This window comes from Crinia signifera, chromosome 2 (assembly GCF_055691185.1).
Source record: "Crinia signifera chromosome 2, ASM5569118v1, whole genome shotgun sequence".
In the NCBI taxonomy this organism is placed as follows: domain Eukaryota; kingdom Metazoa; phylum Chordata; class Amphibia; order Anura; family Myobatrachidae; genus Crinia; species Crinia signifera.
The window spans coordinates 330,850,131-330,875,801 of record NC_139218.1 but is presented as its reverse complement, the minus strand read 5'-3'; the positions used below and the strand labels follow the sequence as shown (position 1 = coordinate 330,875,801).

At 44.4% G+C, this 25,671-nt stretch overlaps 2 protein-coding genes across 5 annotated transcripts in view; one reads left to right on the top strand and one right to left on the bottom strand.

Moving 5' to 3' along the window:
* The window catches only part of CDK4 (cyclin dependent kinase 4), a 43,813-nt gene that overhangs the window by 7,730 nt on the left and 10,412 nt on the right, over window positions 1–25,671 (top strand). For all 4 annotated transcript variants that reach the window (XM_083169421.1, XM_083169422.1, XM_083169420.1 and 1 more), the window contains 2 exons: window positions 14,831–14,966; window positions 24,560–24,727. In XM_083169421.1, the coding sequence (XP_083025547.1) occupies window positions 14,831–14,966; window positions 24,560–24,727 (304 nt within the window). The remainder of the gene's footprint in view (window positions 1–14,830; window positions 14,967–24,559; window positions 24,728–25,671) is intronic.
* LOC146057764 (uncharacterized) lies at window positions 10,862–13,737 on the bottom strand. Its single transcript, XM_083169423.1, has 2 exons — window positions 12,583–13,737; window positions 10,862–12,215 (listed from the first exon to the last, which is right to left on the bottom strand). The coding sequence occupies exons 1-2, from the start codon at window positions 13,160–13,162 to the stop codon at window positions 11,842–11,844; spliced, it is 954 nt and encodes a 317-aa protein (XP_083025549.1). The 5' UTR covers window positions 13,163–13,737; the 3' UTR covers window positions 10,862–11,841.

Here is a 25,671-nt window from a genome sequence, read left to right as displayed (position 1 = left end):
GATTGGCATTTGATGTGCCATTTTTTACATGTGATAAATCGTCTCGATTTATCACATGTAAAAAACCCGGGGAGCAGGGGGGGGGGGCTACAGAGGTGGGAGCAGGGGGGCTGGGGACGCTGCGGGGGACACAGGCGGCATAGAGCCGGGCAGGGGGAGCCGGCGGGAGCTGTCAGTGCTAGAAAAAAAAAGCCTATACAATGAATGGGCAGCCTGTGATTGGCTGAGCGCTCTCTCAGCCAATTGCTGACTGGCTGAGAGAGCGCTCAGCCAATCACAGGCCGCCCATGCATTGTATGGGCTTTTTCTTTTATTCAATACTGACAGCTCCCGCCGGCTCCCCCTGCCAGGCTCTATGCTGCCTGTGTCCCCCGCAGCGTCCCCAGCCCCCCCTGCTCCCTCTACCGCCTCGCCGCCCCACTAGGTCCCAAGTCGGGTGGTCGGACGTGCAGCAGGTCCGACCACCCGACGCAGATCCGATGCGCACGGGACCGCGCATCGGATCTGAGGGGACATCAAAACTAGCCGATTTCGGTCCGATTTCGGCCAGATCCGACTGATCTGGCTGAAATCTGACCAAAATCGGCTAGTGTGTGGGGGCCTTTAGACTCCTCACACAGGGGCAGATGTATTAAGCCATAACAAGAGATAAATGCCAGGGTGACAAAGAGAGATAAACGTCCAGCCAATCACCTGCTAACTGCCATGTTACAGGCTATATTTGTAAAAAGTCAGTAAGGAGCTGATTCGATGGACATTTACCTCTCCTTATTACCCATTTATCTCTTGTTAAGGCTTAATACATTATTTTGTGCCTCCACAATGCTACCATGTGCTGTCTGCTGACTACACATGTGATATGATGACCTCCTGTAGTCACTTGCTGGGGTCCTGTAATTATTTTTATTGTTTGTTGTGGTCCCAGAGCAAAATAGTTTGAGGATCCCTGTTCTAGGAAATCTGATGGCCAAAGTAGAATCTCTTCTTGTTCCCTTCCTAGGAAGTGCAATTGTGAGCTCCCTGCACTGTGCCTCTCTATTAAACAGCTGGGCTTGATATATGCGCTCAGTGTCCTGGTTACTGTTTAAGGCCATTCCTGTGGTGTCATCTGTACATCATAGTAAGAGGAGGAGCGCTCCAGAAGAAGCAACGGGGCAGATGTATTAAGCCTTAACAAGAGATAAATTCAGGTGTGATAAAGAGATATCAACATCCAGCCAATCACCTGCTAACTGCCATGTTACAGGTTGTGTTTGAAAAAAGTCAGTAAGTAGCTGATTGGCTGGACGTTTATCTCTCCTTATCACCCTTGCATTTATCTCTTGTTAAGGCTTAATACATCTGCCCCATTATTACATAGTTGGCACTACAAAACCAATTAACAGGATTTAACTATCTAAATTGTCAGTTACAATTACGTTTATTTTACAAGGAGGTTTACAAGGGGTTAAACGGAACCAAAAGTTGTTTCTGGCCTTATTACTGTAACATACTTTTTGCATAGAAACTTGGTGTAGGAACGTGTTCAGAATAACGGATATGCATGGTAATGAGTTGTACTAATTATGCAGCCATAAAGCTGTGTAAGGCACTTGTCTACTAAATAATGTCTCTCCACGTATGAGTTAAAATAGGACTGATGAGGATAATCTCAAACAATATAAAGATAAGTGTTGTGCTGACACTCCAGCTGTTGTTGAACTACACATCCCTGCATGTCCTGCATCAGTTTTAGCATGGCCAAATAGTAAACTTGTAGCAGGGCATGCTGGGATGTGTAGTTGAACAACAGCTGGAGTGTCAGCCATCACTGATATAGATACTAGCTGAGGTGCCCAGGTTTGGTTGTGCAATTTAGCATTACTTGAACTTTATCCTCCTTTTTTTTTTAAGCTTAACCGATCACCGCGCCCATGGTGCGACCGGCATACACCTGTCTGTGGTGCGCTCCCAGATCTCAGCACTGGTTTTTTTTTTTTTTTTTTTACTCCATGTCCTCTACTCCCTTTATGTTCTACAAATCTGCCATATCTTGCATCCCTGACCCACTTTCTAGCGGTCAGACCCTTTTTTTGGGACCCACAGGTGTCTGGATTGCAGCGGTTTAAGATGCAGAATGAACAGACCCCTTATGTGGACATATCAAGTCCTGATAATAATTAGAGCATTGTTCTTCCTGCAACAAAGCCTGCACTCCTCCTCTCCTGTGGGCAGAGACGTTCGGGCAGACTCTGGGAAACGTTACCTCTCCCTGGGTTGAGGTTGTCTGTGCAGATTGCAGCTGCTGCCGGTCTCCAATGTACTGTTAAGGGGTCCGCAATAACTGCTCTGACACATTTCGCTCCCGTTGGGGCTTTATCAAAGAGTAATGTCTAATCTTAGCAGAATAGATTCATCACAACATAAAAGTTGTCCTAATTATGAAGGTGCAATCCAGCCATTGGGTGAGATGCACTAAACAAAAAATTCAGTAAAAACCACATTTTCATATGCAGTAAAGCCCCTGCAGCCGCCTGAGCAGTGAGCTGCTGAGCAGGAGAAGAGGGGGGGGGGGGAAGAGCCAGAGCTGTCCTTTGCAATATTGCATATGTGATAATTATCTTTGTGATATATTTTGCGATATGTGGCAGAGAGGGGGCCGCGGATGTTACTGCATCCCGCCCATTATTCCTTAAGGCTTGATGATGATGATATGTTTTCTCATTCTGGCCGAATAAGGATATATGTTGTATTCGTGGTAGCTGATTTCCTCTATTAAAAACTTATTGGAGGTTATGTAATAGGTTACAAATATAAAGAAATGCTAAATTTTGGGGGCATTTCCTGCAAAAACAATGTATAGTTTATTTCTCTGACAACTAATTTCTGCGTTACATTTAAGTGAGGTCATTGTGAACACGCCTGTAGCTGTTACTCAGAACCTACTACTGTAAAAACACTTATTTTTGCGCGGCTTTAATTTTCGCGAGCCTTCCGTAATCGTGAAAATTTAAGCCTTGCAAAATATTTCCTCCCCTTCTCATTTAATACTGGGGGGGGGGGGGGGGGGGGTGTTTTCTATTTACAGCAGGTACAGTAGTTATTCGCGAAATTTTCAGCTTGCGAAATCGTCGATTTCATCATTTATCGTGAAAATTACTGCTCGCGAAATTAAGTGCTTATACAGTAAATAGCCCCCATTGTCCTACTTATAGTATGACAGACCTGACCTCTCATCTCATGGTATACCTGGAACGTGGTGAGAAATGGTATATTTGGGTCATGTTTCAAGAGCTGTAATGAATAATTTACTATGGTTACTGTGAAAATAAACACATTATTTCATTGCATGACCTTTTTAAAAGAACACTTTTTGTTATGAGTGATAATGCACCGTGCAGGGGAGTCAGAACATTTTTTGGCTGGGTGGGGGGCAAGATAAGGTTAGGGCTAAGCTGTGTGATGGGAGGTTAGGCTGCGGGAGGACAAGATAGGGCTAGGCTGCGTGAAGGGAGGCTAGGCTGCGTGAAGGGAGGTTAGGGTTAGCCTGCATGAGGGGAGGAAAGGGTTAGGTTTCAGGAGGATTGGGTTAGGCTGCATATGGGGAGGTTAGAAGCGCCTGCGCGAGCCACCTTCATCAAGCACTGGTAACCTCCTGGTCGGGTGGCAGACATATTAAGGTATCGTAGGAGTAGGTGTACTGCAGACAGGACCCAGCCTCCCGCACCACCTCCCTGCCTATTGACTATTTCATTCCTGCACCAAAACTGTAACTTGGCTCCAGAAAAGCCCTCTCCCCTTCCTCCCATCCTCCCTTCACTTATCACTATTTGTATGTACGATTTTGCACTTACTGGTAATATTTGTGTAGCTGGAAGCTTGGCACTGTGACCAAGAAAGTGCACCACTTACTACTCAATCTTACGTTTGCTGACGAATACCTTGCCTGCACATGGCAGTTACCACACAGAAGCTCATTATATTCATATATACTTAGAGACCCCAGACATTGTTACACTCCCTGGATTTATATAACCGACATAATTGCACAAAGGTGAGCGCTTACCCAATATACTGTATTATCTATTATTTGACTTAGAGTCTGGACAACTCAGCTGAGCTGCCCCTTCGCACAGAAAGGTCATACAGCACTGGTGCCTATCCTTTTGAATAAGGCTATAGCTCGAGCCAGGAACTGCCATGGCCACCTGATGTCCTAGCAATGGCCGCGGCTGGAGTCATGCGATGTTCCCGTCACCTAGCAATGACCAGGATCTGTAACCACGATGAGCTGTGGCAGTCACTCATAACATGGTCTGTAACTTTATATTAGTAGAGCTCTTCTGTTTGCTGCCAGTGCAAAAAGAGTTTTGACCAAATATTTGGGTTCTATGTACAGGAAATGTACCAAGTCACCAAAAGGCCTTGATGTAGCTAGACAGTCTGTAGGTTGAACAAAGCACAATACACAAATGGCAAGAAATATTTTCCATTCTGTACTTTGAGTCAACCCTTATTCTCATAAAGGAGAGATGACCTTATTACATTTTACATGTTCTTGTGGTCAGTTATCTGGTTGAACTGTCCTCTATTGCTCAAATAATCACCAACAAAAAGCAGAATGTCACATACTGACTCATGCAGTGAGCTCTTTAAAGCAGTCACATTACCTAAGAATACATAGCATGTGCATTCTCTGGCTTGTGAAATGTATGGGCCGCAGAGGATCAGGCCGACCAAAGCTGCTTCTGTTTTGAGTTTTCCCCACATTTACAGTTGTGGTTCAAATTGCCAGGATTCCATGTCTGTGCAGTCGGATGATTAACTATCACATGACTGCAGGAAGCAGTTTCAAATAAGTTTTTATAGCCTTAAGGTAAAGGCCAAAATGCATGCAATGTGCTACAGCACTGTGCGTTTTGTAATAGATGCGAAGTGATGACATAATTTGCACATATGCTGCACTGTGCCATGTGATGTGCGTAGGAGAATTCATCCCACTGTCAAAACTCCACCGTGTATCGGCACCTTTATGAACCTTTTCACAATGAAGCCTTCCATGTTGCCTGTGTGCTTAGTTTTGGTTGTGGCAGATGGGTAACCTGCTGCTACTTTTTTGATGGTATCTGGTCATATGGTCGGCAGCAACCATGTCTGTTTATTTGGGCTGGTGCTAGAGGGGTTGCCAGGGGACACCCTGAAAACTATCAATTAGAGCCGAAAAATATGTGTAGTCAAGCTAAAGAGCCGACAACATGTGCGCGACGAAGGCGCGCATGCCAAAAAAGGGGCGTGGTCTATTTGGACCCCTTGGTGAAATGTTCCGGGCGCTGTCGCAGCGGGCTGTGCCAGAAAATTTCCAGGCATACCACTAATCTAGAATAGGTGCGCGCCAGTGGTGTCCAGGTGTGCACCATTGGCGCAGCACCTCTAGAGCCCCCCTCCGTCGCACCCCCCCCCCCCCGAGACCCAGGGTGACTGTGGATACACCCCCTCCCCAGCTCTGTAATATAGTCTGTATGCCCATCACCAATGTCTCCCACCCTTCCCAAACCCCAGCCTGCTGCTGCTACAGCCACCACCATATCTGACCCTGTGCTGCCTCTGGCGAGAGCTCTATAGGGTCACACACAGCCAGGTAATACCCGGATGCTGTGCTCCCCATCACGGCAGCAACAGCCCCGCACATGCGCAGTAGAGGGCCGCTTGGTAAAGACTACACTTCCCATGAGCCTTGAGTCCCCGGCCCAGCCTCCTCCAGTCGCTTCCACAGCCTGCCGCCGACGTCGCTGCTGAATGTGACAGGCAGAGGGGGCATCGGCGGCAGGGAAGCTCCGGCGTACAAACGCCGGAGTGGAGATGAGTGGGGGGGGGGGGGCAGGGGGGCTTCTAGGAGCCGCACTTTGACAAGGGGAGAGTCGCGGGTTGGCCACCCCTGAATTAGCCCCTTCCCTCCCATAAATTACAAAGGGACCTAAGAAAGATATATATATATATATATATATATCACAGATCCACAACTGTATTGTGATCTAACGTTTCGACAACCAAATGCCTTTATGAAAGATAAAGCGTTTAAATTTAGACGCTCTAGCATCTAAATTTAGATGCACCCTTTTTTAGCGTCTAAATTTTGACGACCCCTTTGTTAGCGGTTTGCCGGGATTTCTACTTTAGACGCCCCCTTTGTTAGCTGTGTGCCAGGCTGTCTATTTCTATGTGGAACTACAAGTGCCACAATGGCCTGTGACCGCAGGGCTGCCGCGGAGTCACTACGCTGACAATGTAGTGCAAGCTGCCGCCGTGAAACTACACAAGGCAGCTTTTTGAGCTACGCTGATAACGTAGCTTCAAATTAACTGCAGAAGTAAGGCAGCCGTTGGACTACGCTGATAACGTAGCTTCAACCAAACTTAGCGTAGCGCTGCTGCCGGGGCTATGCTGATAACGTTCGATTCAAACATAGCGTAGAGCTGCCGCCGTGAAACTACTCAAGTACCGAAGCTTTTACGTGGAAATCACTGGTGATATTTCTCTAACGTCCTATGGGATACTGGGGTTCAATACTCGCATCGTATATACCATAAGCCATACAATGGTATGCAATGGCAGCCGATGTTATACAATTTAAAATCGTATACCATCGCATTGTATGCCATATACAATGGTATACGATTTAAAATTGTATAAGCACCCTAATGGGTGTTTTCAATGTTAAATGGGCCCCCTATAAGATTATTAACTGTATAAGCACCGTAATGGGTGCTTACAATGTTAAAAGCACCTCCACTATCAACCAACCCGAAGCGTGGTGAGTGCAGCGGTACACGTCCTCCGACCTTTTCATACCCTTACCATCCACGTCGGCGTGGAGTTGATTTTAGATAGTGTGGCGAGCCACCGAGCCCGAAGCGTGGTGAGCGGACGCGGAATACATGTAAAGTAATGCGCGCCCCCTCGTGGGGCTCGCTCGCCACGCTTCGGGCTAGGTGGCTCGCGCACTATATATAATCAACTCCATGCCGACGTGGATAGTGGGGGTATGAAAAGGTTGGAGGACGCGTACTGCCGCCCCTCGCGGGCTCGCCGCGCTTTGGTTGGGCGTTGATAGTGGGGGTGGCATGGGGGTGCATTTAACATTGTAAGCACCTATTAGGGTGCTTATACAATTTAAAATTGCATGCAGGTATAGATGCGATACAATGCATAAGATGCCATACGACTGAATATCGTGGGCATCGTGCTAGGAAACCAATCCATCATTTAACGGACCTTCTATTCATATAAAGTGCTTTGCGTATGAATTAACTGTTCATCTGTTATCCATAAAGGGAATAATGGATTAGTAGTTGAGCACCTATGCTTCAGTTACAGCTGGGTATAACCCCCTCACAGGAGAGGCCAATAAGGATAAAAATGCTGAATAATTCCTAAAAGTCTATTATCTTGTAAACCTTCTAGAGTATAATGGCTGCCGGCCTGTTATTCTGCTATCTCATGCCTCCTTGATTAGTAGAGTACAGTAGGTGGCTCTTTGCTTCTACTATTTGAGGCTTTATCACTGAAAAACACTGTTGCTTGCCTTTATCGGTAGTGAGGACACAATGCAAAAGCTGACAATATTGTTACACTATGTACAGTGAAATGTCTTGTTCACATTTCATTGTTCTAGTCATTGGCTTAACTGAATGTTTTTTCAAATTTCAGGAAACTGCATATAAGGCCCCCATAAGCTATGTGATTTGGGCCAGAATGCACCCGATTCCAGCAGATCGGGCCGTAAAATGGGGCCAAATTACATGTGAATGACATCAGATATGATTCGCGGTCCATCAGTGGCACATCGTGGGTGCTTTTTAGGACTCGCAGTGTATTGCATCTGAAGCGGGGGGACGCCATGAGCCCAACAGCGGCAGACATACTTAATGAAAAAAAAGAATAGGCGGTCGCCGATTGGCTGAGAGAGCTCTCTCAGCCAATCAGTGGCTAACCATTAATTTGTATGGGTTTCTTTGTATTCTCCTGCAGCCCGGTTCCCTCCACCCAGCTCTCGGGATCCCTCCGCCTGCAATTTCCCAGGAATTACATGCAATAAATCACATGTGATTTATGATATGTAAAAAAAATGACATCAAGTGCCAAATTGTATATGAGCCCTCCCATGGAGCTGCCAGGGAAATCCTGTCTGACTTGTCCCCTTAAAGTGGCCATACACACGCAGATTTATCTTCAGATATGGCTGGTTGGAACAAAAACATGGTTATGGATGAGAGCAAATGACAGTTGACCATTTGCTTGGAAACTGACAAACTGTCACTCATCCATAACCATGTTTTTGTTCCAACCAGCCAGATCTGAAGATAAATCTTACTAGTGTATGGGCACCTTACGGCCTTTAGGGATGGGGTATATAAAATAGATCATTTAATATAAAGTCCTCGGTGATATACTTTCTCCCACTGTTCTTCCATCATGATTTACCAGTGATGTAATTATTTTTTAAGTCATGACTAACTGTACAACCAGTTTAAAATAGCCAATCACATCCGTTACAGAAACAATAATATAAATTAATGTAAGTAGACCAGAATAAAGGCCTTGGTCTTCAGTACAAGACAGCACTGCGGGAACTTCTACTTGTTTGTACAGCAATCTGTAAGGTTGTTTTGGCCCAGCATAATAGAGGGTACAGATGGGGAGATATGCACTATTTTCTATTCGGTTTTGCTTATAGAAGGAAAAATCGAAAGCATTTAGCAGCATTCGATGCAGATTCGAATACAATGGGCATTCACGTTCAGTGGAAATCGAATTCCACATCGACCCGTGTGTACCAACTTTAACTCTCCTGAGTTGGGAACAGAAATCCACATTAACTAATGTTGTGTGCTTACCGTGGGCACTAATTGCCTAGGTCCAGCCACTTTTCCACGAGCTGTGGGTACCACAGGAAATAATTGAGTAGCCAGTGGGAAGTCCAACAGCTAATTGAGCATCTTCTATACCTGGTCTTTTTAGAAGATTTGATACATCTCTCCCAAAGTCTTTGGCATCAGAATTACAATTTGGTCAGTCACCAAGGAGCTGACTTATACCCCTTTTCCATCTGCAACCCGTGTTAAACACGGGTTTTTGAACACGGATCATACCCGTGTAAGACACGGGTAAAAACACTGTTCACACTGCGCACAGACCCGTGTTATACCCGTGTCGGAGCCTTTTACACTAAACCCGGGTAAACTTTGAAAAATCCCAAGAATGCCCACAAGACATAGCTTTTTTCCAGTCCAAACCAGTTTGAAGTCACAAAGGGGACAAAGGGGAGGGGTGGTGGGTGGTTACTTCTTGCAGCATTGCAGCAATGGAGTCAGAGAGAGTAGCTGTGTCTATGCTGGGCTTGCAGACATTTTGCAGTATTTTGCTGTACTATTCTGCCATGGACAGCTTGATGCAGCTTATAACACTCTGCTACCTACTGCTGCGCTGGAGGAGGAGGACCCAATTCTTTGCGGAGAGGGAGAGTGCTCGTCGCCATTATTTGAGGAGGAGGAGAGTGCTGTTATCAGCGAGTGTTTCCACCATCCTGCAAATGAGCACTGCACCAACCAGAAGAATGTGGATGAGAGATCGCAGACATGGGGAGGCTTTCATGCAGACAGTTCTAAGTTTCCAGGATGAACAGTGGATGGCACATTTCAGAATGTCCCGTGCTACATTTTTCTATATTTTGGAACTACTGTCCCCTGCCATCACGAAACAGACCACCAAGTTCAGGAAGCCTATTGAGCCCAGCAGGAGGTTAGCAATTGCTATTTGGTGGTACGCTACCCCTGGAGAGTATAGAACACTCTCTTGTCTATTTGGTGTAGGAATTGGCACAGTGTGCAAGATTGTATACCAAGTCACACGGGCATTGCTGAAAACCCTATACCAGCGCTTTATATCCTTGCCGCAAGGACAGCGGCTAGAGGACACTGTCAAGGGATTCAAGAGGCGTGGATATCCTCAGTGTGGTGGAGCAATCGATGGTACCCACATTCCCATCATTGCCCCCCGTGATAACCCCGCAGACTACTATAACCGCAAGGGGTGGCATTCTATTGTCCTGCAAGCTGTAGTGGACCATAAATACTGGTAAGCAATAGTTTACTATTTTTTTTTGTAAGGATGGGCATTTTATTTGGAGGAACAATATGTAATATACCATTCTTTTTAGTTTCACAGATGTGTTCATAGGTTGGCCCGGTAGGTCACATGATGCGAGGGTGCTAGCCAATTCAGATCTGTACAGTATTGCGGAGGACCAGCTAGGTGGATGTCTGTTCCCTAGAGAGGTAAGAAATTTGTACCCTACAGTTTATGTTCACCCATAAACCAATATTTATGTTTTGAACCAGGAATAAATATAATTATTTTTACAGAAATCGGTGACTGTTGATGGTGTGGAAATTCCGGTCCACCTCATTGGTGATGCAGCCTACCCCTTGCAGCACTGGTTGATGAAGGGCTACACCCAGCATGTTCAACTGTCGCCACAACAGATTGCATATACCCATGCCCTCAGTTCTGCCCGTATGGCAGTTGAAAATGCTTTTGGCCGATTAAAAGGACGCTGGCGTTGCCTCATGAAGAGGAATGATGTGGACTTAAAAATCATGCCAGATATTGTCGCAGCTTGCTGCATTCTGCACAATATATGTGAGCTGCAAAAGGAAAACTTTCTTCCTGAGTGGAATGTGCTGGACCAGGAGTTGTTGGGAAACGTACATGATGCAGCAGGCTATGAGGGGGTGCATAGCGTTGCCGCAGAGCGGATAAGAGCCACAATAACTCAAAACCTTACATCAATGTTGCAGTAAGGGACACAGAGAAATATTGCTGGTTGAACAGTTTGTGTTTATTCATTTTTTGTATACTTGAAGTATAATTATAAAACATGTCAAAAAACTTTCTTGTATGTTTTCAAAACTTGACATACAGGTACAAAATGGCTTGGTAAACATTTATGAGTGCAAAAATCTAAGTGCAAAGAGAACACAAGAGGGAGGAAGATGTATGACGCAGTGATGGGGGGGGGAAAGAAGTCATAAATTGGCAATCCTATCAGCTCCAAACTGTCCCTTCAGAAACCCTTCATACACTTAACAGTTTGGAGCTGATAGGAGGGCCTAAAGCACTATCACTGCTCCATACATCTTCCCCTCTGCTATGGCCATTCCAGTTATCACGTGGACCTAATTATTTCAGGCCTAAGAACGTTCATCCTTGAGGTAGGAAAATGTATATCTAGATATACTATATATTTAAAACAAAAAAAAAATGAGCACCCTAGTACTGCGACCTTTACTTGCAGGTACAAAATGGCTTGGTAAACATTTATGAGTGCAAAAATATAAGTGCAAAGAGAACACAAGAGGGAGGAAGATGTATGACGCAGTGATGGGGGGGGGTGAAAGAAGTCATAAATTGGCAATCCTATCAGCTCCAAACTGTCCCTTCAGAAACCCTTCATACACTTAACAGTTTGGAGCTGATAGGAGGGCCTAAAGCACTATCACTGATCCATACATCTTCCCCTCTGCTATGGCCATTCTATAGTTATCACGTGGACCTAATTATTTCAGGCCTAAGAACGTACATCCTTGAGGTAGGAAAATGTATATCTAGATATACTATATATTTAAAAAAAAAAAAAAAAGAGCACCCTAGTACTGCGACCTTTACTTGCCCTTCTATGTATATAAATAATTATATATAAAAAATGTGTACCAACTGGCCCAACTTTGGCTTCTCAACCTACATTGTGCAGAAACCTAACAACCTGAAAAGATACATACAAACATTGCTGTAGCAACAACAGGCCTAACTCAATTGCCTATAAACCCGATATTGTTCGGGTTGTGGGGTTGATGTGTTAGGATACTGAGCATGGTCATAGTTGTACTGGCCATATGCCACTTGTGTGTGGTCTTTTTGTGGTGCTTGGGTATTGGGAGGGATACGGCTAAACATACGCTCAAACAATGTCATCTGCCTCTCATGCATATCCGCTATTTGTGACATAAAAGAATCATGCATTTCTTTTTCAGATGCTAAAAAACGGGCAATTCTTGCATCTTCATGAGCATTCAAATCGCTATCCGCCTCACGTAGATGTTCCAGAATAATCGTTGTCATTGCTCTCACAGATTGTTCTGTTCTGTTTGGTTTCGGCTTCCTTTTGGGAACGTTATAGACTGTGTAGGGATAAAAAATGATTTGTTACACACTGATGATATATAAACTTTGCATAGTTTATCCAACACATGTTTGCGGCCTTCCGGCACATACACACTACCTATCCATTGCCCATTATGTTTTCAATCCTTTTTCAAAGATAGTTTAAAGGTATTGCGGTGTAATATTGTTCGAGGTTGCCATTCAAGTATCCACATATCCCACCATGTGTTAACATAAGTTTTGGTCTTACGTATGGACTACTGCAGCAACTATGACACAGCATGCTAGGATGTGTAGTACCAAAGGAGCTTGAAGTATGATAGTTTTGACACCACTACATAATGTTTGTGTATGTGCTTGTCTCTGTGCAAATTTAATACTTACTATTGGAGCGCAAAGTTGTGGGCTTGGGTGCCTGGGAAATCTCCGTCGACTTGGGTGCCTGTGAAGTCTCCGGCTGAGAAGCCTCTACCTCCTCATTTATGACAGCGCTGACGGAATCATCCTTCATGCTTGACTCTTCCAAACTGCAGTCTGATACGAGCAGTGGGGATGATGGTCCACATTGTGAGCTGGGGAGGCTGTGCTGTGTTTCGGCATGGTCCTCCTCTACTGACATCTGACTATTGGCACAGCTGGATGATGATAGTGCGATGGGATTAGTTAGGGCACTTTTGCCAAAGACACTGTAGCATAGCTCATAATATGGCCAATCAATACGTCCTACGCCACTTTTCTTACGATTATGGTCGTGTGTTTTCATAAATTGCTTTCGTAGTGCCTTTAATTTGTTCACCACTTGCTGCTGTGTTTTTTTTATGCCTCTGTCGGCCAGTATAAGGGATATGTTCTTGTAGACAAAGGTATCCTTTACTGTACCCGTCATCTGTCTTCTTATTTCTTCCTCTCCCCTAATATTAAGCAGCTCTCTTATCTCACTGTCTGTCCAACTATGGCTAGACATGGTTTGCTGTCCAAATACCTGCTGTGCCCAGCGTTGTAGGTAATGCTGTGATGGCTGCTTGGGCCCAGCGTCGCAGGGATTGTGGCTGTGATGGCTGCTTGTGCCCAGCGTAGGTAGGAGGCAATGTGCTGCAATGGCTACTTGTGCCCAGCGTGGCCAATGTGCTGCGATGGCTGCTTGTGCCCAGCGTGGCCAATGTGCTGCGATGGCTGCTTGTGCCCAGCGTAGGCAATGTGCTGCGATGGCTGCTTGTGGCCAGCGCCGGAGGAGCTGCTGCTGGGAAGCCTCCTCGTGGTCAGCGTCTCCCAGCGTCTTCCGGCGCGTCTCCAGCAGATGACATCATCTTCTGGTGCCCCTGAAGAACCAATTACCGGCCTCAGCGTGTTACCCGGATCTAAAACACGGGTAATGTGCATTTACACTGCGCACAGACCCGTGTCATTGCCGTGTTTTACCCTGGTAGATACCAGGGTAGAATTCCCTGGTCTCTCTACCCGTGTTTTGTGTAAAGGACACGTTCACACTGACAAAAAACCCGTGTCGGTGCGCGTCCTCGAGCAAAAACCCGGGTAGAATTTGCTAGTGGAAAAGGGGTATTATGGATACCATACACAGAGCGATGTGCTACAGCAGCGTGCATTTTGTAATAGATGTGATGCAATCTAGTACAAAAAGTATGGGCTGCACAGACTTTCTGCGCAATGTGATGTACGTGGGAGCGTGCATCGCACGGGCAAAATGCACCATGTATAGGTACCATTAGAGGAATCTTTATGCACAAATGTAGCAAAAAGAATACATTGTCACAGCTTTATTTTCTTGAATCCTTCTCTCCTTATTTTTAGCACCAGAATATTCATGTTCAATACAATGTGATTTAAAACTACAAAACATACAGATTTATTTTGGTACTTGTTTCCTAGCACGGCGCCCACGATATTAAGTTGTATGACATCGCATCGCATGCCTTATGCCTGCATGCAATGAGATTTTAAATTGTATAAGCCCCTATACGATTTTTAATTGTATAAGCACCCTAATGGGTGCTTACAATGTTAAATGCACCCCCACGCCACCTCCACTATCAACGCAAACCCAAAGCGTGGCGAGCGCAGCGATACGCGTCCTCCGACTTTTTCATACCCCCCCTACCACGTCGGCGTGGAGTTGATTTTATATAGTGTGGCGAGCGCAGCGAGGGGACGCGTATTACTTTACATGTATTCCGCTGTCATCGTTGGAGGGAAAGCCGCTCAGTGCATATACACTGAGCGGCTTTCCCACCTTCCCGGCGGGGGGACAGAGGGCTATGCAAAGCCGCTCATTTGCTAGTAATAGCAGCAGATGAATGGCTTTCATGATGCATGAGCGCTCATCACCAGGCCATACACACTGGGCAGCTTTCAGCTCCAAATCGTGTATGGGCCTTTACGGTAACAGTGGAAGATTGGTAGAATGTGAGATTTTTATTTCATGATGTTGGAGGTTTCTGATTAGAATAGGAAGCTGTAAAGTAAAAGGTGAAAATATGAAATACAAATGGTTTTATAGGTTTATTTGAATAACCAATGCTTGGAACCTAAATGCTTCAGTATGAGATGCTACAGCTGCCTAAATAATTTTTTTTTACATTTCTGTAAATAATTTTCTATTCCATTTCTCCCCCAGACTAATGGATGTTTGCGCCTCTGCCCGGACAGACCGAGAGACTAAAGTGACCCTGGTTTTTGAGCATGTGGACCAAGACCTAAAGACTTACTTGAATAAGGTCCCACCTCCTGGTTTGCCTATGGATACCATTAAGGTAATTGAAATTTTGAATGATTAGTGTCTTTACTTTTGTACATTTGTGTCCCCTCACATAGTGGTTATACTGTAATCCATTTACTGTAGATGAGTGCTACTCAACCGCAAAAAAAATAATTATCTTTGCACCAGCATTTTGCACTTCTATGCCGTCATCCTGAAGAAATGGCAAATGCTGATGTGTTTGGCAAGTTTTTGTTGTATTTTGCATCATATATAATAAAAAAGGGGGTTATTCAATGCCGCCTTCTATTTCCGCCGGGTTGCAATAGCAACCGAAAGTATTCAATCCCGGCTGAAATCGACTGCAAAAAGTTTGCCTCCTTACACTGGATTGTGAAATCCGCGGCCGTTTTCAACTCTCAGCGCCTGTTTCCGGCGATATCGGGACTTTCTGACTGTCTGAATATATTCCGCTAGTCAGTAAAATGGAGCCCACATTAAATAGGGCGAATGATGTTAAGTAATTTTTTATTATTTTAAGAAGTTAAATTTGCAGAAACATCTATAAAACATACCATCCTACTACAAATGAATACCAAGAGATACTATCTATATATATATATATATATATATATATATATAACAGTCCAGGAGTACTTTAGCAAAGCACTGAGGCGGCACCACGGATGTTTGAAGCAAGTAAAAAGTTTTATTTAACGTTTCGGGGAACGTCAGTCCCCGTCGTCAGAACATCAGATGTTCTGACGACGGGGACTGACGTTCCCCGAAACGTTAAATAAAACTTTTTACTTGCTTCAAACATCCGTGGTGCCGCCTCAGTGCTTTGCTAAAGTACTCCTGGACTGTTATTGAATTGATTGGGCAGAGCACACGGTAAATTACCTATTGACAGTGGAGTGCCGGACCGACAAGACTTTTATATATATATATATATATATTCGGTTCTTTAAATGTCCGTGCACACTTTTTATCCGAAAGAAAGGGTGCTAAAACCATTTAAATGGATATTCAGGCTCGACAATGAGGCAAGCACACCAAAGTTTGATGGGGAAAAAAAGTTAAAAAAACTTTATAGAAAAAGTGTAGGCATTAGTCCAACTTGCAGTACAATCATCTTAGTAGAATAGCACATAAAAGGATAAAATTCCATACTTTACAATAGCTGTTTCGGTGTAGATTCCACCGTCATCAGGAGCATGATGCTCCTGATGACGGTGGAATCTACACCGAAACAGCTGTAGAGCTTGAACATGGTGTCCCTGTACTCCTTTATGCATTTCATTGTAAAGTATGGAACTTTATCCTTTTAAGATGATTGTACTGCAAGTTGGACTAATGTCTACACTTTTTCTATAAAGTTTTTTTACTTTTTTCCATCAAACTTTGGTGTGCTTGCCTCATTGTCCAGTGTATGTGTATATATAATACATATTTCGAGGATAGCCATCTGGACCATTTCAGGTCATTTTTATATACCGCTATACTAGTAGTGTACAGAAAGTGTTCACGCTGCACTATGACATTAACCAAAGATAGCTAAACCTGAAAATCGGGTCTTTCACAGGCCATCCAAAGTCTGGCTATGCAAACCTCAGCCAGCGCATATAGAATTGCATTTTTAAACCTTCCTACAATAAATACCAAAAGGCCCCCGAAGCGGACACTTAAGACCCCCATACACTATGCGATTTGGGTCTGATTTTACTGGGACGTGCTCTACTCCAGTCATTCTCAGAAAGAATACCCAAATCCGACTCCCAGCTTTGTTGTAAACGGGGGGGGAGTAGAGACGTGACGAGAAGGGCATGCTCCTGGACAGTCTGTGGTGCAACATGGCATTGGTGGATGGAGCGAGACATGATGTGCTTAATTGGATTCAGGTCTGAGGAACGGGCGGGCCAGTCCATAGCATCAATGCCTTCGTCTTGCAGGTACTGTTGACACACTCCAGCCACATGAGGTCTAAAATTGTCTTGCATTAGGAGGAACCCAGGGCCAACCGCACCTACATATGGTTTCACAAGGGGTCTGAGGATCTCCTCTCTGTACCAAATAGTAGTCAGGCTACCTCTGGCGAGCACATGGAGGGCTGTGCGCCCCCCCCCCCCCAAAGAAATGCCTCCCCACACCATTACTGACCCACTACCAAATCAGTCATGCTGGAGGATGTTGCAGGCAGCAGAACATTCTCCTTGGCATCTCCAGACTCTTTCACATGAGCTCAGTTTGAAGAGCACAGGGCGCCAGTGGCAAATTTGCCAATCAGTGTATTCTGGCAAATGCTGTAAGCACAACCCCCACCTGTGGACAAACCCCACCCTCATGAAGTCTGTTTCTGACCGTTTGAGTAGACACATGCACATTTGTGGCCTGCTCGAAGCCATTTTGCAGGGCTCTGGCAGTGCTCCTCCTGTTCCTCCTTGCACAAAGGCGGAGGTAGCAGTCCTGCTGCTGGGTTGTTGGCCTTCTCAACGTCTCCTGATGTACTGGCCTGCCTCCTGGTAGCGCTTCCATGCTCTGGACACTACGCTGACAGACACTGCAAACCTTCTTGCCACAGCTCGCATTGATGTGCCATCCTGGATGAGCTGCACTACCTGAGCCACTTGTGTGGGCTGTAGACTCCGTCTCATGCTACCACTAGAGTGAAAGCACCACCAGCTTTCAAAAGTGACCAAAACATCAGCCAGAAAGCATAGGAGCTGAGAAGTGGTCTGTGGTCACCACCTGCAGAACAACTCCTTTATTGGGGGGTGTCTTGCTAATTTCCTATAATTTCCACCTGTTGTCCATTTGCACAACAGCATGCAAAATTTATTGTCAATCAGTGTTGCTTCCTAAGCGGACAGTGTGATTTCACAGAAGTGTGATTGACTTGGAGTTACATTGTGTTGTTTAATTGTTCCCTTGATTTTTTTTTTTTGAGCAGTGTATTAATACGAGAGCTGCACCCTAGATCCTCAGGGCCTGTATAATTAAAGGAGGATCAACACAAAAAAATTTGTATCCTAACAAATCCTGCTGTGACGTATGGCCAGATTATACCTGAGAGAGTAAAAGGGCCAGAAGAAAGTCTTAAGGCCCATACACACTGGAAGATTTTCATTTCAAAAGACTTTGGCAAAATCTCTGATAGATATATCTTTCACCAAAGTAGTGCGTACACACTGAGCTATTTTCCCCAAAGAGCGAGAGATTTTCAGGAGGTGAAAGACTTTGCTGAAAATCTTTCATATAAAAGGCGATTTACATAATGGGCGGGGTTTGAATTCCAAGGGTGGGAGCAGGGGCTATTTTATTCAGTGCATTCCTGTTCTTGGTGCCTGATTTTAGAACTGCTTGCTGGGCTGCGTATAGTCGGAGCCCAGCGATCAGGTCCCACCCCACCTGGGTGATTAGTCCTGCCCATGTGCACAGCTACAATTTCATTTGCAGCCACGCATGTAGGTAGAAACCCATTCACCTGCGCCAGCAATATGTGCATCACCGCCATAACATAATGTGCAGCAGTGGCACAGGCCAGCAATGTTACCGCAGCCACTGCCCACCAATGTATAGTATCATGGTCAAACATACCTTGATGGCGCAGGTCAGCAATGTATGCGGTACTGCTGCCACTGCCCACCAATGTACATTATATTATGGCGGCAACGCATACATTGCTGGCGCAGGCCAGCAATGTATGCGTTACCGCCATAATATACATTTGTAAACAGTGGCGGCGGTAACGCATACACTGCTGGCGGTATGCGTTTCCACCATAATATAATGTGCATTGGTGGGCAGTGGCAGCGATAACGTATACATTGCTGACCTGCGCCAGCAATGTATGTTTTACCGCCGTGCTATACATTGGTGGGCAGCTGCAGCGGCAAGAAGAGACCCAGGTGCTCCCCACCTGGGTGTCCGGCGACAGCAAGGAGAGAATTGATTAAAAATTGATTTGAAACCGTCAGGTGAAAGGATACAGTGTGCATGCACACGGCATCTGTAATTGCTGCAGGGAAAGCTTTGGGGCTGTCCAGCACTGCCCTGTGTGATAGGCACACACCCAACAGTGATGAAAAGGAAAGTGGCGTTTTGGGTGGCCATACCAGTAGTGGCTAATGGCAAAGAACACTGCCACACTGAAACCCTGACGTGGGCACGAATATAATGGTGTTCAATATTGGTGAAATCATAAAAAAACTACCATTTCTTCATCAATGCATTTTTTTTTTCTTTAGTATGTTTATTGATTTTTAGACACTAATCTAGCCATCAATAGACAATAAATACAATAACATTTGGATAACTAATCAAACAATATCAGATACTTAGAGACAATAAACATTGTTGTAAGTATCCAATGTATTTCTTATTAAGAAGCAGCAGTTAAAATGAAGAAGCAGCTGTTAAAATCAAGGTTCTATTTTGTTATTCTTCAGCCAGCTGTGTGCTATAGACGTCCAAGTCTACTAGAAAAATAATAAGCACATGGTTCAGCATTCTATAAAGTGGTTCAACAATCTATAAGGTATGTCATAAGAATAGTGCTCAATGGACCTTGGCCTGGATTGGATGCTTCTGACCTGAATACAAAGGAATATTCTTGGTGTAAACCAAACATGGTAATCCGATTTCCACCATAAAATGTAGCAGTATTTGCTAGCATAGTGTTTGGGGAAGATGATTGGGTGCACATTACTTCTACCTGCTATATTTTAACTAGAAGGCATAAACTGGGGAAAAAGTTTCTTTAAACGGGTAAACTATTCAAAGCACACCACAAAAGGCAACAATGGAGTGGCATAATATGAAGAAATTTGTCGGGGTCACCCAAGGACAGCGGAGTCTGGCATAAGTAGATAATCTGTGGCAAGACTTCTAACATCTGTAAATTGCCACTCGCCAGCTAACTCTTGAGGAATAATGAAAGGACATTATAAATAAATATCATTCCATCATGCATTTTAAAGTCATTGTAGACCTAAAGAACAGTTATTGGCTATCATGGAGAAAACCTGTAAAATGATGGTATTTTAGTTCTTTTAAATGTATGCTTCTTTTGTGGAAGGCCTCTGAAGATGTGTGTATGATGGAACATACTGTACTTGCCTAGATAGAGCTGGCAAATTATCTACAAAAGTATTTGGCTGCACCTGGTAATTATTGTATTCAGGTGTGTTAATCAGACCAGTTGCCACAGGTGTATAACATCGAGCACCCAGCTACGCAGTCTCCATTTTCAAACATTTGTGATACAAAATGGGTCGTTCTGAAGAGCTAAGCGACTTCATGCGGTTTGTGAAATTTCATTCTCGCTGGATATGCCACGGTCAACTGTAAGTGATATTATTAGAAAGTAGAAGGTTTTAGAAACCACAGCAACTCCGCCATGAAGTGGACGACCACGTATAATTATGGAGTGGGGTTAACAAATGCTAAGGCACAAGGTGCCTAAGTAGCCTGATTGTATAGCTTAATCGTTTCAAAATTCCACTGGCCTTTATGCAAGCACACAAACTGTGGTGGGAGCTTAATGGAAGAGGTTTCCATGTCCAATGCCAAGCGGGTGTAAAGCACAGCAACACTGGGCTGTGGAGCACTGCGGAGAGACAAAACACACTTCTCTGTTTGGTAATGAGATGGGCTGGTCTGAATTTGGTAGAAAGTTTGATTGATTAGGGATAAGTGTATGGGGCTATTTTTCAGGGTTTTGGCTAGGTCCCTTATCTCCAGTGAAGTGTAATTTAAATGCTGCAGCATACCAAGACATTTTGAACAATGCTATGCTTCCAGCTGTGTGGCAACCATGTGGGGCAGGCCCTTATCCAACATGACTGTGCCCTAGTACACAAAGCAAGGACTGTAAAGATGGTTATAAATACATATTTTGAACTTCTGTGGCCCGCACAAAGCCCTGACCTTAGCCCCATTGAGCGCCTTTGGAATGAACTGGAACGGAGGCTGAAAGAGAGGCCTTCTCATCCAACATCAGTGTCTGACCTCCTAAATGCTCTACAGAATTAATGGCCACAAATTCCCACAGAAACACTCACAAATTCCTGTAGAACGCCTGCCAAGATGAATGGAAGCTCTTCTAGCTACACAAGGTGGACCAACTCCATTTTAAAGTATATGTATTTGAATACAATGTCATTCCAGTCCCTGAGGTATTATCAGGCGTCCCAATACATTTATCCATATACTGTAGTGTGCATATTTTCATACTTTGGGCAGTATTCAATGAGAAAAATTCGCCCTGTTTTATGGCGAATTCGTGCTTTTTTCGCCTTGGACGGAGCATTTTGCTCTCCAAAAGCGAGCAACCCTATTCAATGTGAAATATTCGCCGTCTTTCTAAGTGATTTTCGCTGTCTCTCTCTGTGTAGCAATTCTCCATCTTTTCATGGAGAGCTGGAATGTGAACTTTTAAACTAAAAGGTTTTTTTTTTTTATTTTGGTGTAAAAAAAATCAGGATTTTTTTTTCTGTGAAGGGGCATGTTATTTTTATTCATGTGCTTATAGCACATGAATATATATTTAATTTTAAATAAAATATTTTTTTTTTTTTTTTTTTTTACAGAGCAGCCAGCAGGGGGCCGGAGCTCTCGAGCCGCTCATTAGATATTCATATATTCACTGCATCCGATCATTACATATGCACGATCGGGTGCAGTGAATACTGGGTCCCCCGCTGGCTATAGGGGGGGGGGCAGCTTGTGCTGCCTGGGTCCCAGGGAGCCCACCTCCCCTCCACATATGTTCTGGGGCAGCCAGGGAGACTTTAATCTCCCTGGCTGCCACCGTCCCACGGCTCCCTGCCAACTCCCTGCCGCGGATGCTCGTCCGCTGCAGGGGTTAAGACTCGCCGCGAGTGGCGGCGAGTCTTAACCACATTGAATAGAGGGAGCAGGAGTGGCAGCGAGCCCTCCGGAACAGGGCGAGTGCATGGCGAGAGAAAAAATCTCTCGCCATGCACGGCGAATTTTTTTCATTGAATACTGCCCTTTTAGTAAGAAGATCTGAAATAAGGACTCTGGCAACATTTTCTATGCTACTCTGTATGTGCCTTGTGTGTATTTTATAATGCTGCCTTGTTTGTATTTGTTTACATGCCATGAATGTGTTTGCAATGCTACTATGTGTGTTTCTAATTGTGCTTGGTATGTATGTTTGTATACATACTGTACATGCCTTGTGTGTTTTTATAATGTAGCTTTGGCAGTGTGTATGTTTACGTGTGCATGCCCTCAGTGTTAGTAATGCTGCTGCTGTGTGTAGATGCATGCTTTGAATGATCTCTGATATTTTTTTTTTTAATTACCATAAAAATTCCTTGGGTTTGTTGACCTGGAAGTTCTGGAGTATATTTATTAAACAGAAAAACGGTCTCTTTCCCCTTCATTGAGTTTGAATTAGAACAATGAATGTGACTCATCTGCAGCTGAAGCAGACAGCTGCAACTGAACAGCGTTTCTCTCGCAGCTGTGATGATTCACAGTAATATTTATTACATATGTAAATTGTAGCTTCGAAAATACAGTACATTTTCTGACCAGTTTGCACGTTTTCAGTGCTCGTTAAACTACTGTGTACTTCAGCGCACTTTTTACAAGGGTAGTTTTTCATCTTGGTAACTACTGGATCTTATTGTAACCTTCAGGGGTATTTCACATGCTCCGGCTCCTGCCGGGTGGCGAAACCCCGCACGGCCAGGAAGCCGTGCGCCACACAGCAGTTTACAATGGTGGGGATGGCCACAGCCCGGCAGCTGTCCCTTCCAGTGGTGGGATCCGGCTGCAACCGGGCTGTGGCCATCCCTTGTGTATGGACACAATAGTGTCCATTAATAACTACTGTGTGCGGCACGGCATTTGGCCGTGCAGGGTTTCGCGGCCCGACAGGAGCCAGAGCGTGTGAAATAGCCCTTATGCTCTACATATCCTGGTAGTAAACAAGAAAAAAGAGGGAGTGACCAAGTCACACAGTAGCGCTGGTTCCACTGGAGGGATCAGATAACTTTATTTGATTGAGTGAGGCTTCAGCCACCGAGGCAGAGGGAATGTGTACCTCCATGTGTACAAGAAGTGGTATGTGGTGATAAATATTATCACCACCAGGTGGCGCTGCTCCACTCAATATACAAATTATAGTGAGTCGATCAATAGAATAAATCCTTCTTTTAATAAAAATGGACCAAATATCACAATAAAATATGCAAAACCTAAAAATAGGCTGGCTCTGAGGCTTGTTTGGCTATATTTATGCGGTAATAGGCAATAATTCAACTATTGAGGCTGTAAACTGAGCAATATTTACCAGTCCTGTGCAGATATAATCAGTCTCTTTATGTGGAAGTTCATATAGGTACCATCTCCTTTATCTGAGCTTTGCAATTATTCCCATTTCAGGGGGTATAGCTTTCTCCTTTATCACCTTGCAATTATCTCTTGTTAGGGCTATTTCCCAAGCTCCGGCTCCAGCCGGGCGGCGAAATCCTGCGCGGCCAGGAAGCCGTGCCGCGCACAGTAGTTTACAATGAAGGGCCCGGCCGCCGCCCCTTCAGTGGTGGGATCCGGCTGCGGCCGGGCCGTGGCCATCCCGTGTGAATAGACACAATTGTGTCCATTATTAACTACAGTGTGCGGCACGGCTTTTCGCCATGCAGGATTTCGCCGTCCGGCAGGAGCCGGAGCGTGTGAAATAGCCCTTAAGGCTTAATACATCTGCCATGTATGACCCAGTTTGGCTGTTAATACTGCACCATTAACCGAGTCAGATTTATGGGTGATGCAACCTGGCTAAGTTTTATGTGACCCTTTCCCAACAAGCCTCAACCTGGGTTGATTCAGTAATAACCCAGGTAAAATTTTGGTGGAAATTAAGTAAAACTTGATGCTCTAAAGCAGTGGTTCCCAACCTCGGTCCTCAGGGACCCCCTAACAGTGCATGTATTCCAGATCTCCACACAGAATCACATGTGAAATAATCAGCTCCACCTTTGATCTTTTAAAATGTCTGTGAATAATGAGTGCAGCTGTGCATATGCTGCACATACTTTTTGTACTACATCTCCTCTCATTGCATTGCAAAACCAATGCGATGCAATATTGTATACAATAATTGTACAGTGTATGGGCAACTTTTAAACCAACAGATTTAAAAAGGTAAAAATCACATTAGGTTGATTCATGGGCAGATTAGGAACTGAAGTAAACCCTTCAAAAATGTATGAAAATAACCTACAGATTTGTCTTTATACATCTATCCTTCATACACGATGCACCATAAGATCACAGGCTTGAGTTGTTCGCCAGTTCTCGTGTAACTCTGCTAATGCAGGGCGCCTATTTGCAGAAAGTTTTTTCTTTGGTTAGCTGAAACCTGGATAATCCCAGCGGCCTCTTTAATTTTTTTATTAGTGCTCACGCATTTTCTTGAGAAGCGGTACAGTCCCACTGGCTACCTAAGGGGCAGCATTAAAAAAGCTAAAGCATGTCTGTTATGGAATTTAATGCAAAACCACAATAATGTAGGTTATTTAGTCTCAGTGGTGTGGATAGTGGAAGACCAGAGAGTGCAAGTTCTCTCATTTTCTGTTGGCTGGGTTCAGTAATTATCTTCATTTTATTCTATACCAGGACCTAATGAGACAGTTCCTCTCTGGACTTGAATTCCTTCATTTGAACTGCATTGTGCATCGTGACCTAAAGCCAGAAAATATCCTGGTGACCAGCTGTGGACAGGTGAAACTAGCAGATTTTGGCCTGGCACGAATATACAGCTGCCAGATGGCTCTCACCCCTGTGGTAAGTAGCCATTGTAAACCTAATGGAGAACAAGTGTAGTACTGATATACAGGTGCAGGACAAAGGAAACATCTGCAAGGACTTTGGGGTTTTATTTTACAGAAACCTGTATTTTGTTAACAAAATCTGTTGGAATAACAAGAAAACCTGGCCATGTAGGATGGGATTTGCAACCTTAGCTGTTGCTGAGCTCAATGTTTCTTGTTTTATACCCAGCTACTGTTTTATTTACAGGCATTCTGCATTGGTTGTGAAGGCTAGGTACAGAAAGACATTCTCAGCTGATTTTATGGATCGTAGGTGAAACGCATGGATGCCTCTAATGGCTATGGTTCTAGAGCTGACATGGCCTCATTTATAGAAGGGGATTGACTTGCAAAGACGCAGGTCACAAAAAAGCAAAATGTGCTTTTTGGGCGCACTCTTTGTATATGATTATGTAATGTACGCATCAGGGATGACATATATCTGACCCGACAGCAGAAGTGTTCTATTTTTTCCCCACAGCAGTCAACCTGACATCGTATAACGGTGACTACAACACACAGTGTACCTGTATACCCCTAAATACTTCTATATAACAATAGAATATATAGGGGGCCAGACAAGTAATCAGAGGCCAAGTCCCTGGTGAACACCTGGTATGGTACACGCATGGTTGGTCATGACATGATGCCAAGGAGAAACCTACTGCAGGGGAATATTTCCATCTGTGTGTGAGATTCCTTTAATGAATGCGAGCCAAGACTCCCACATGGCTATTTTGATTGTCCGTTGCACAGCGAATAATTAAACTAATGGTTCAAATACTTAGACCTATTAGACCATCAATACATAACCACAAGCGTTGAACATAAGGAGCAACCTGACAGTGACCACAATAGGACATATATTCCACTATTAGTCACAATAAAATTGTCAGCACTTGCCCTGAAAAATAATCA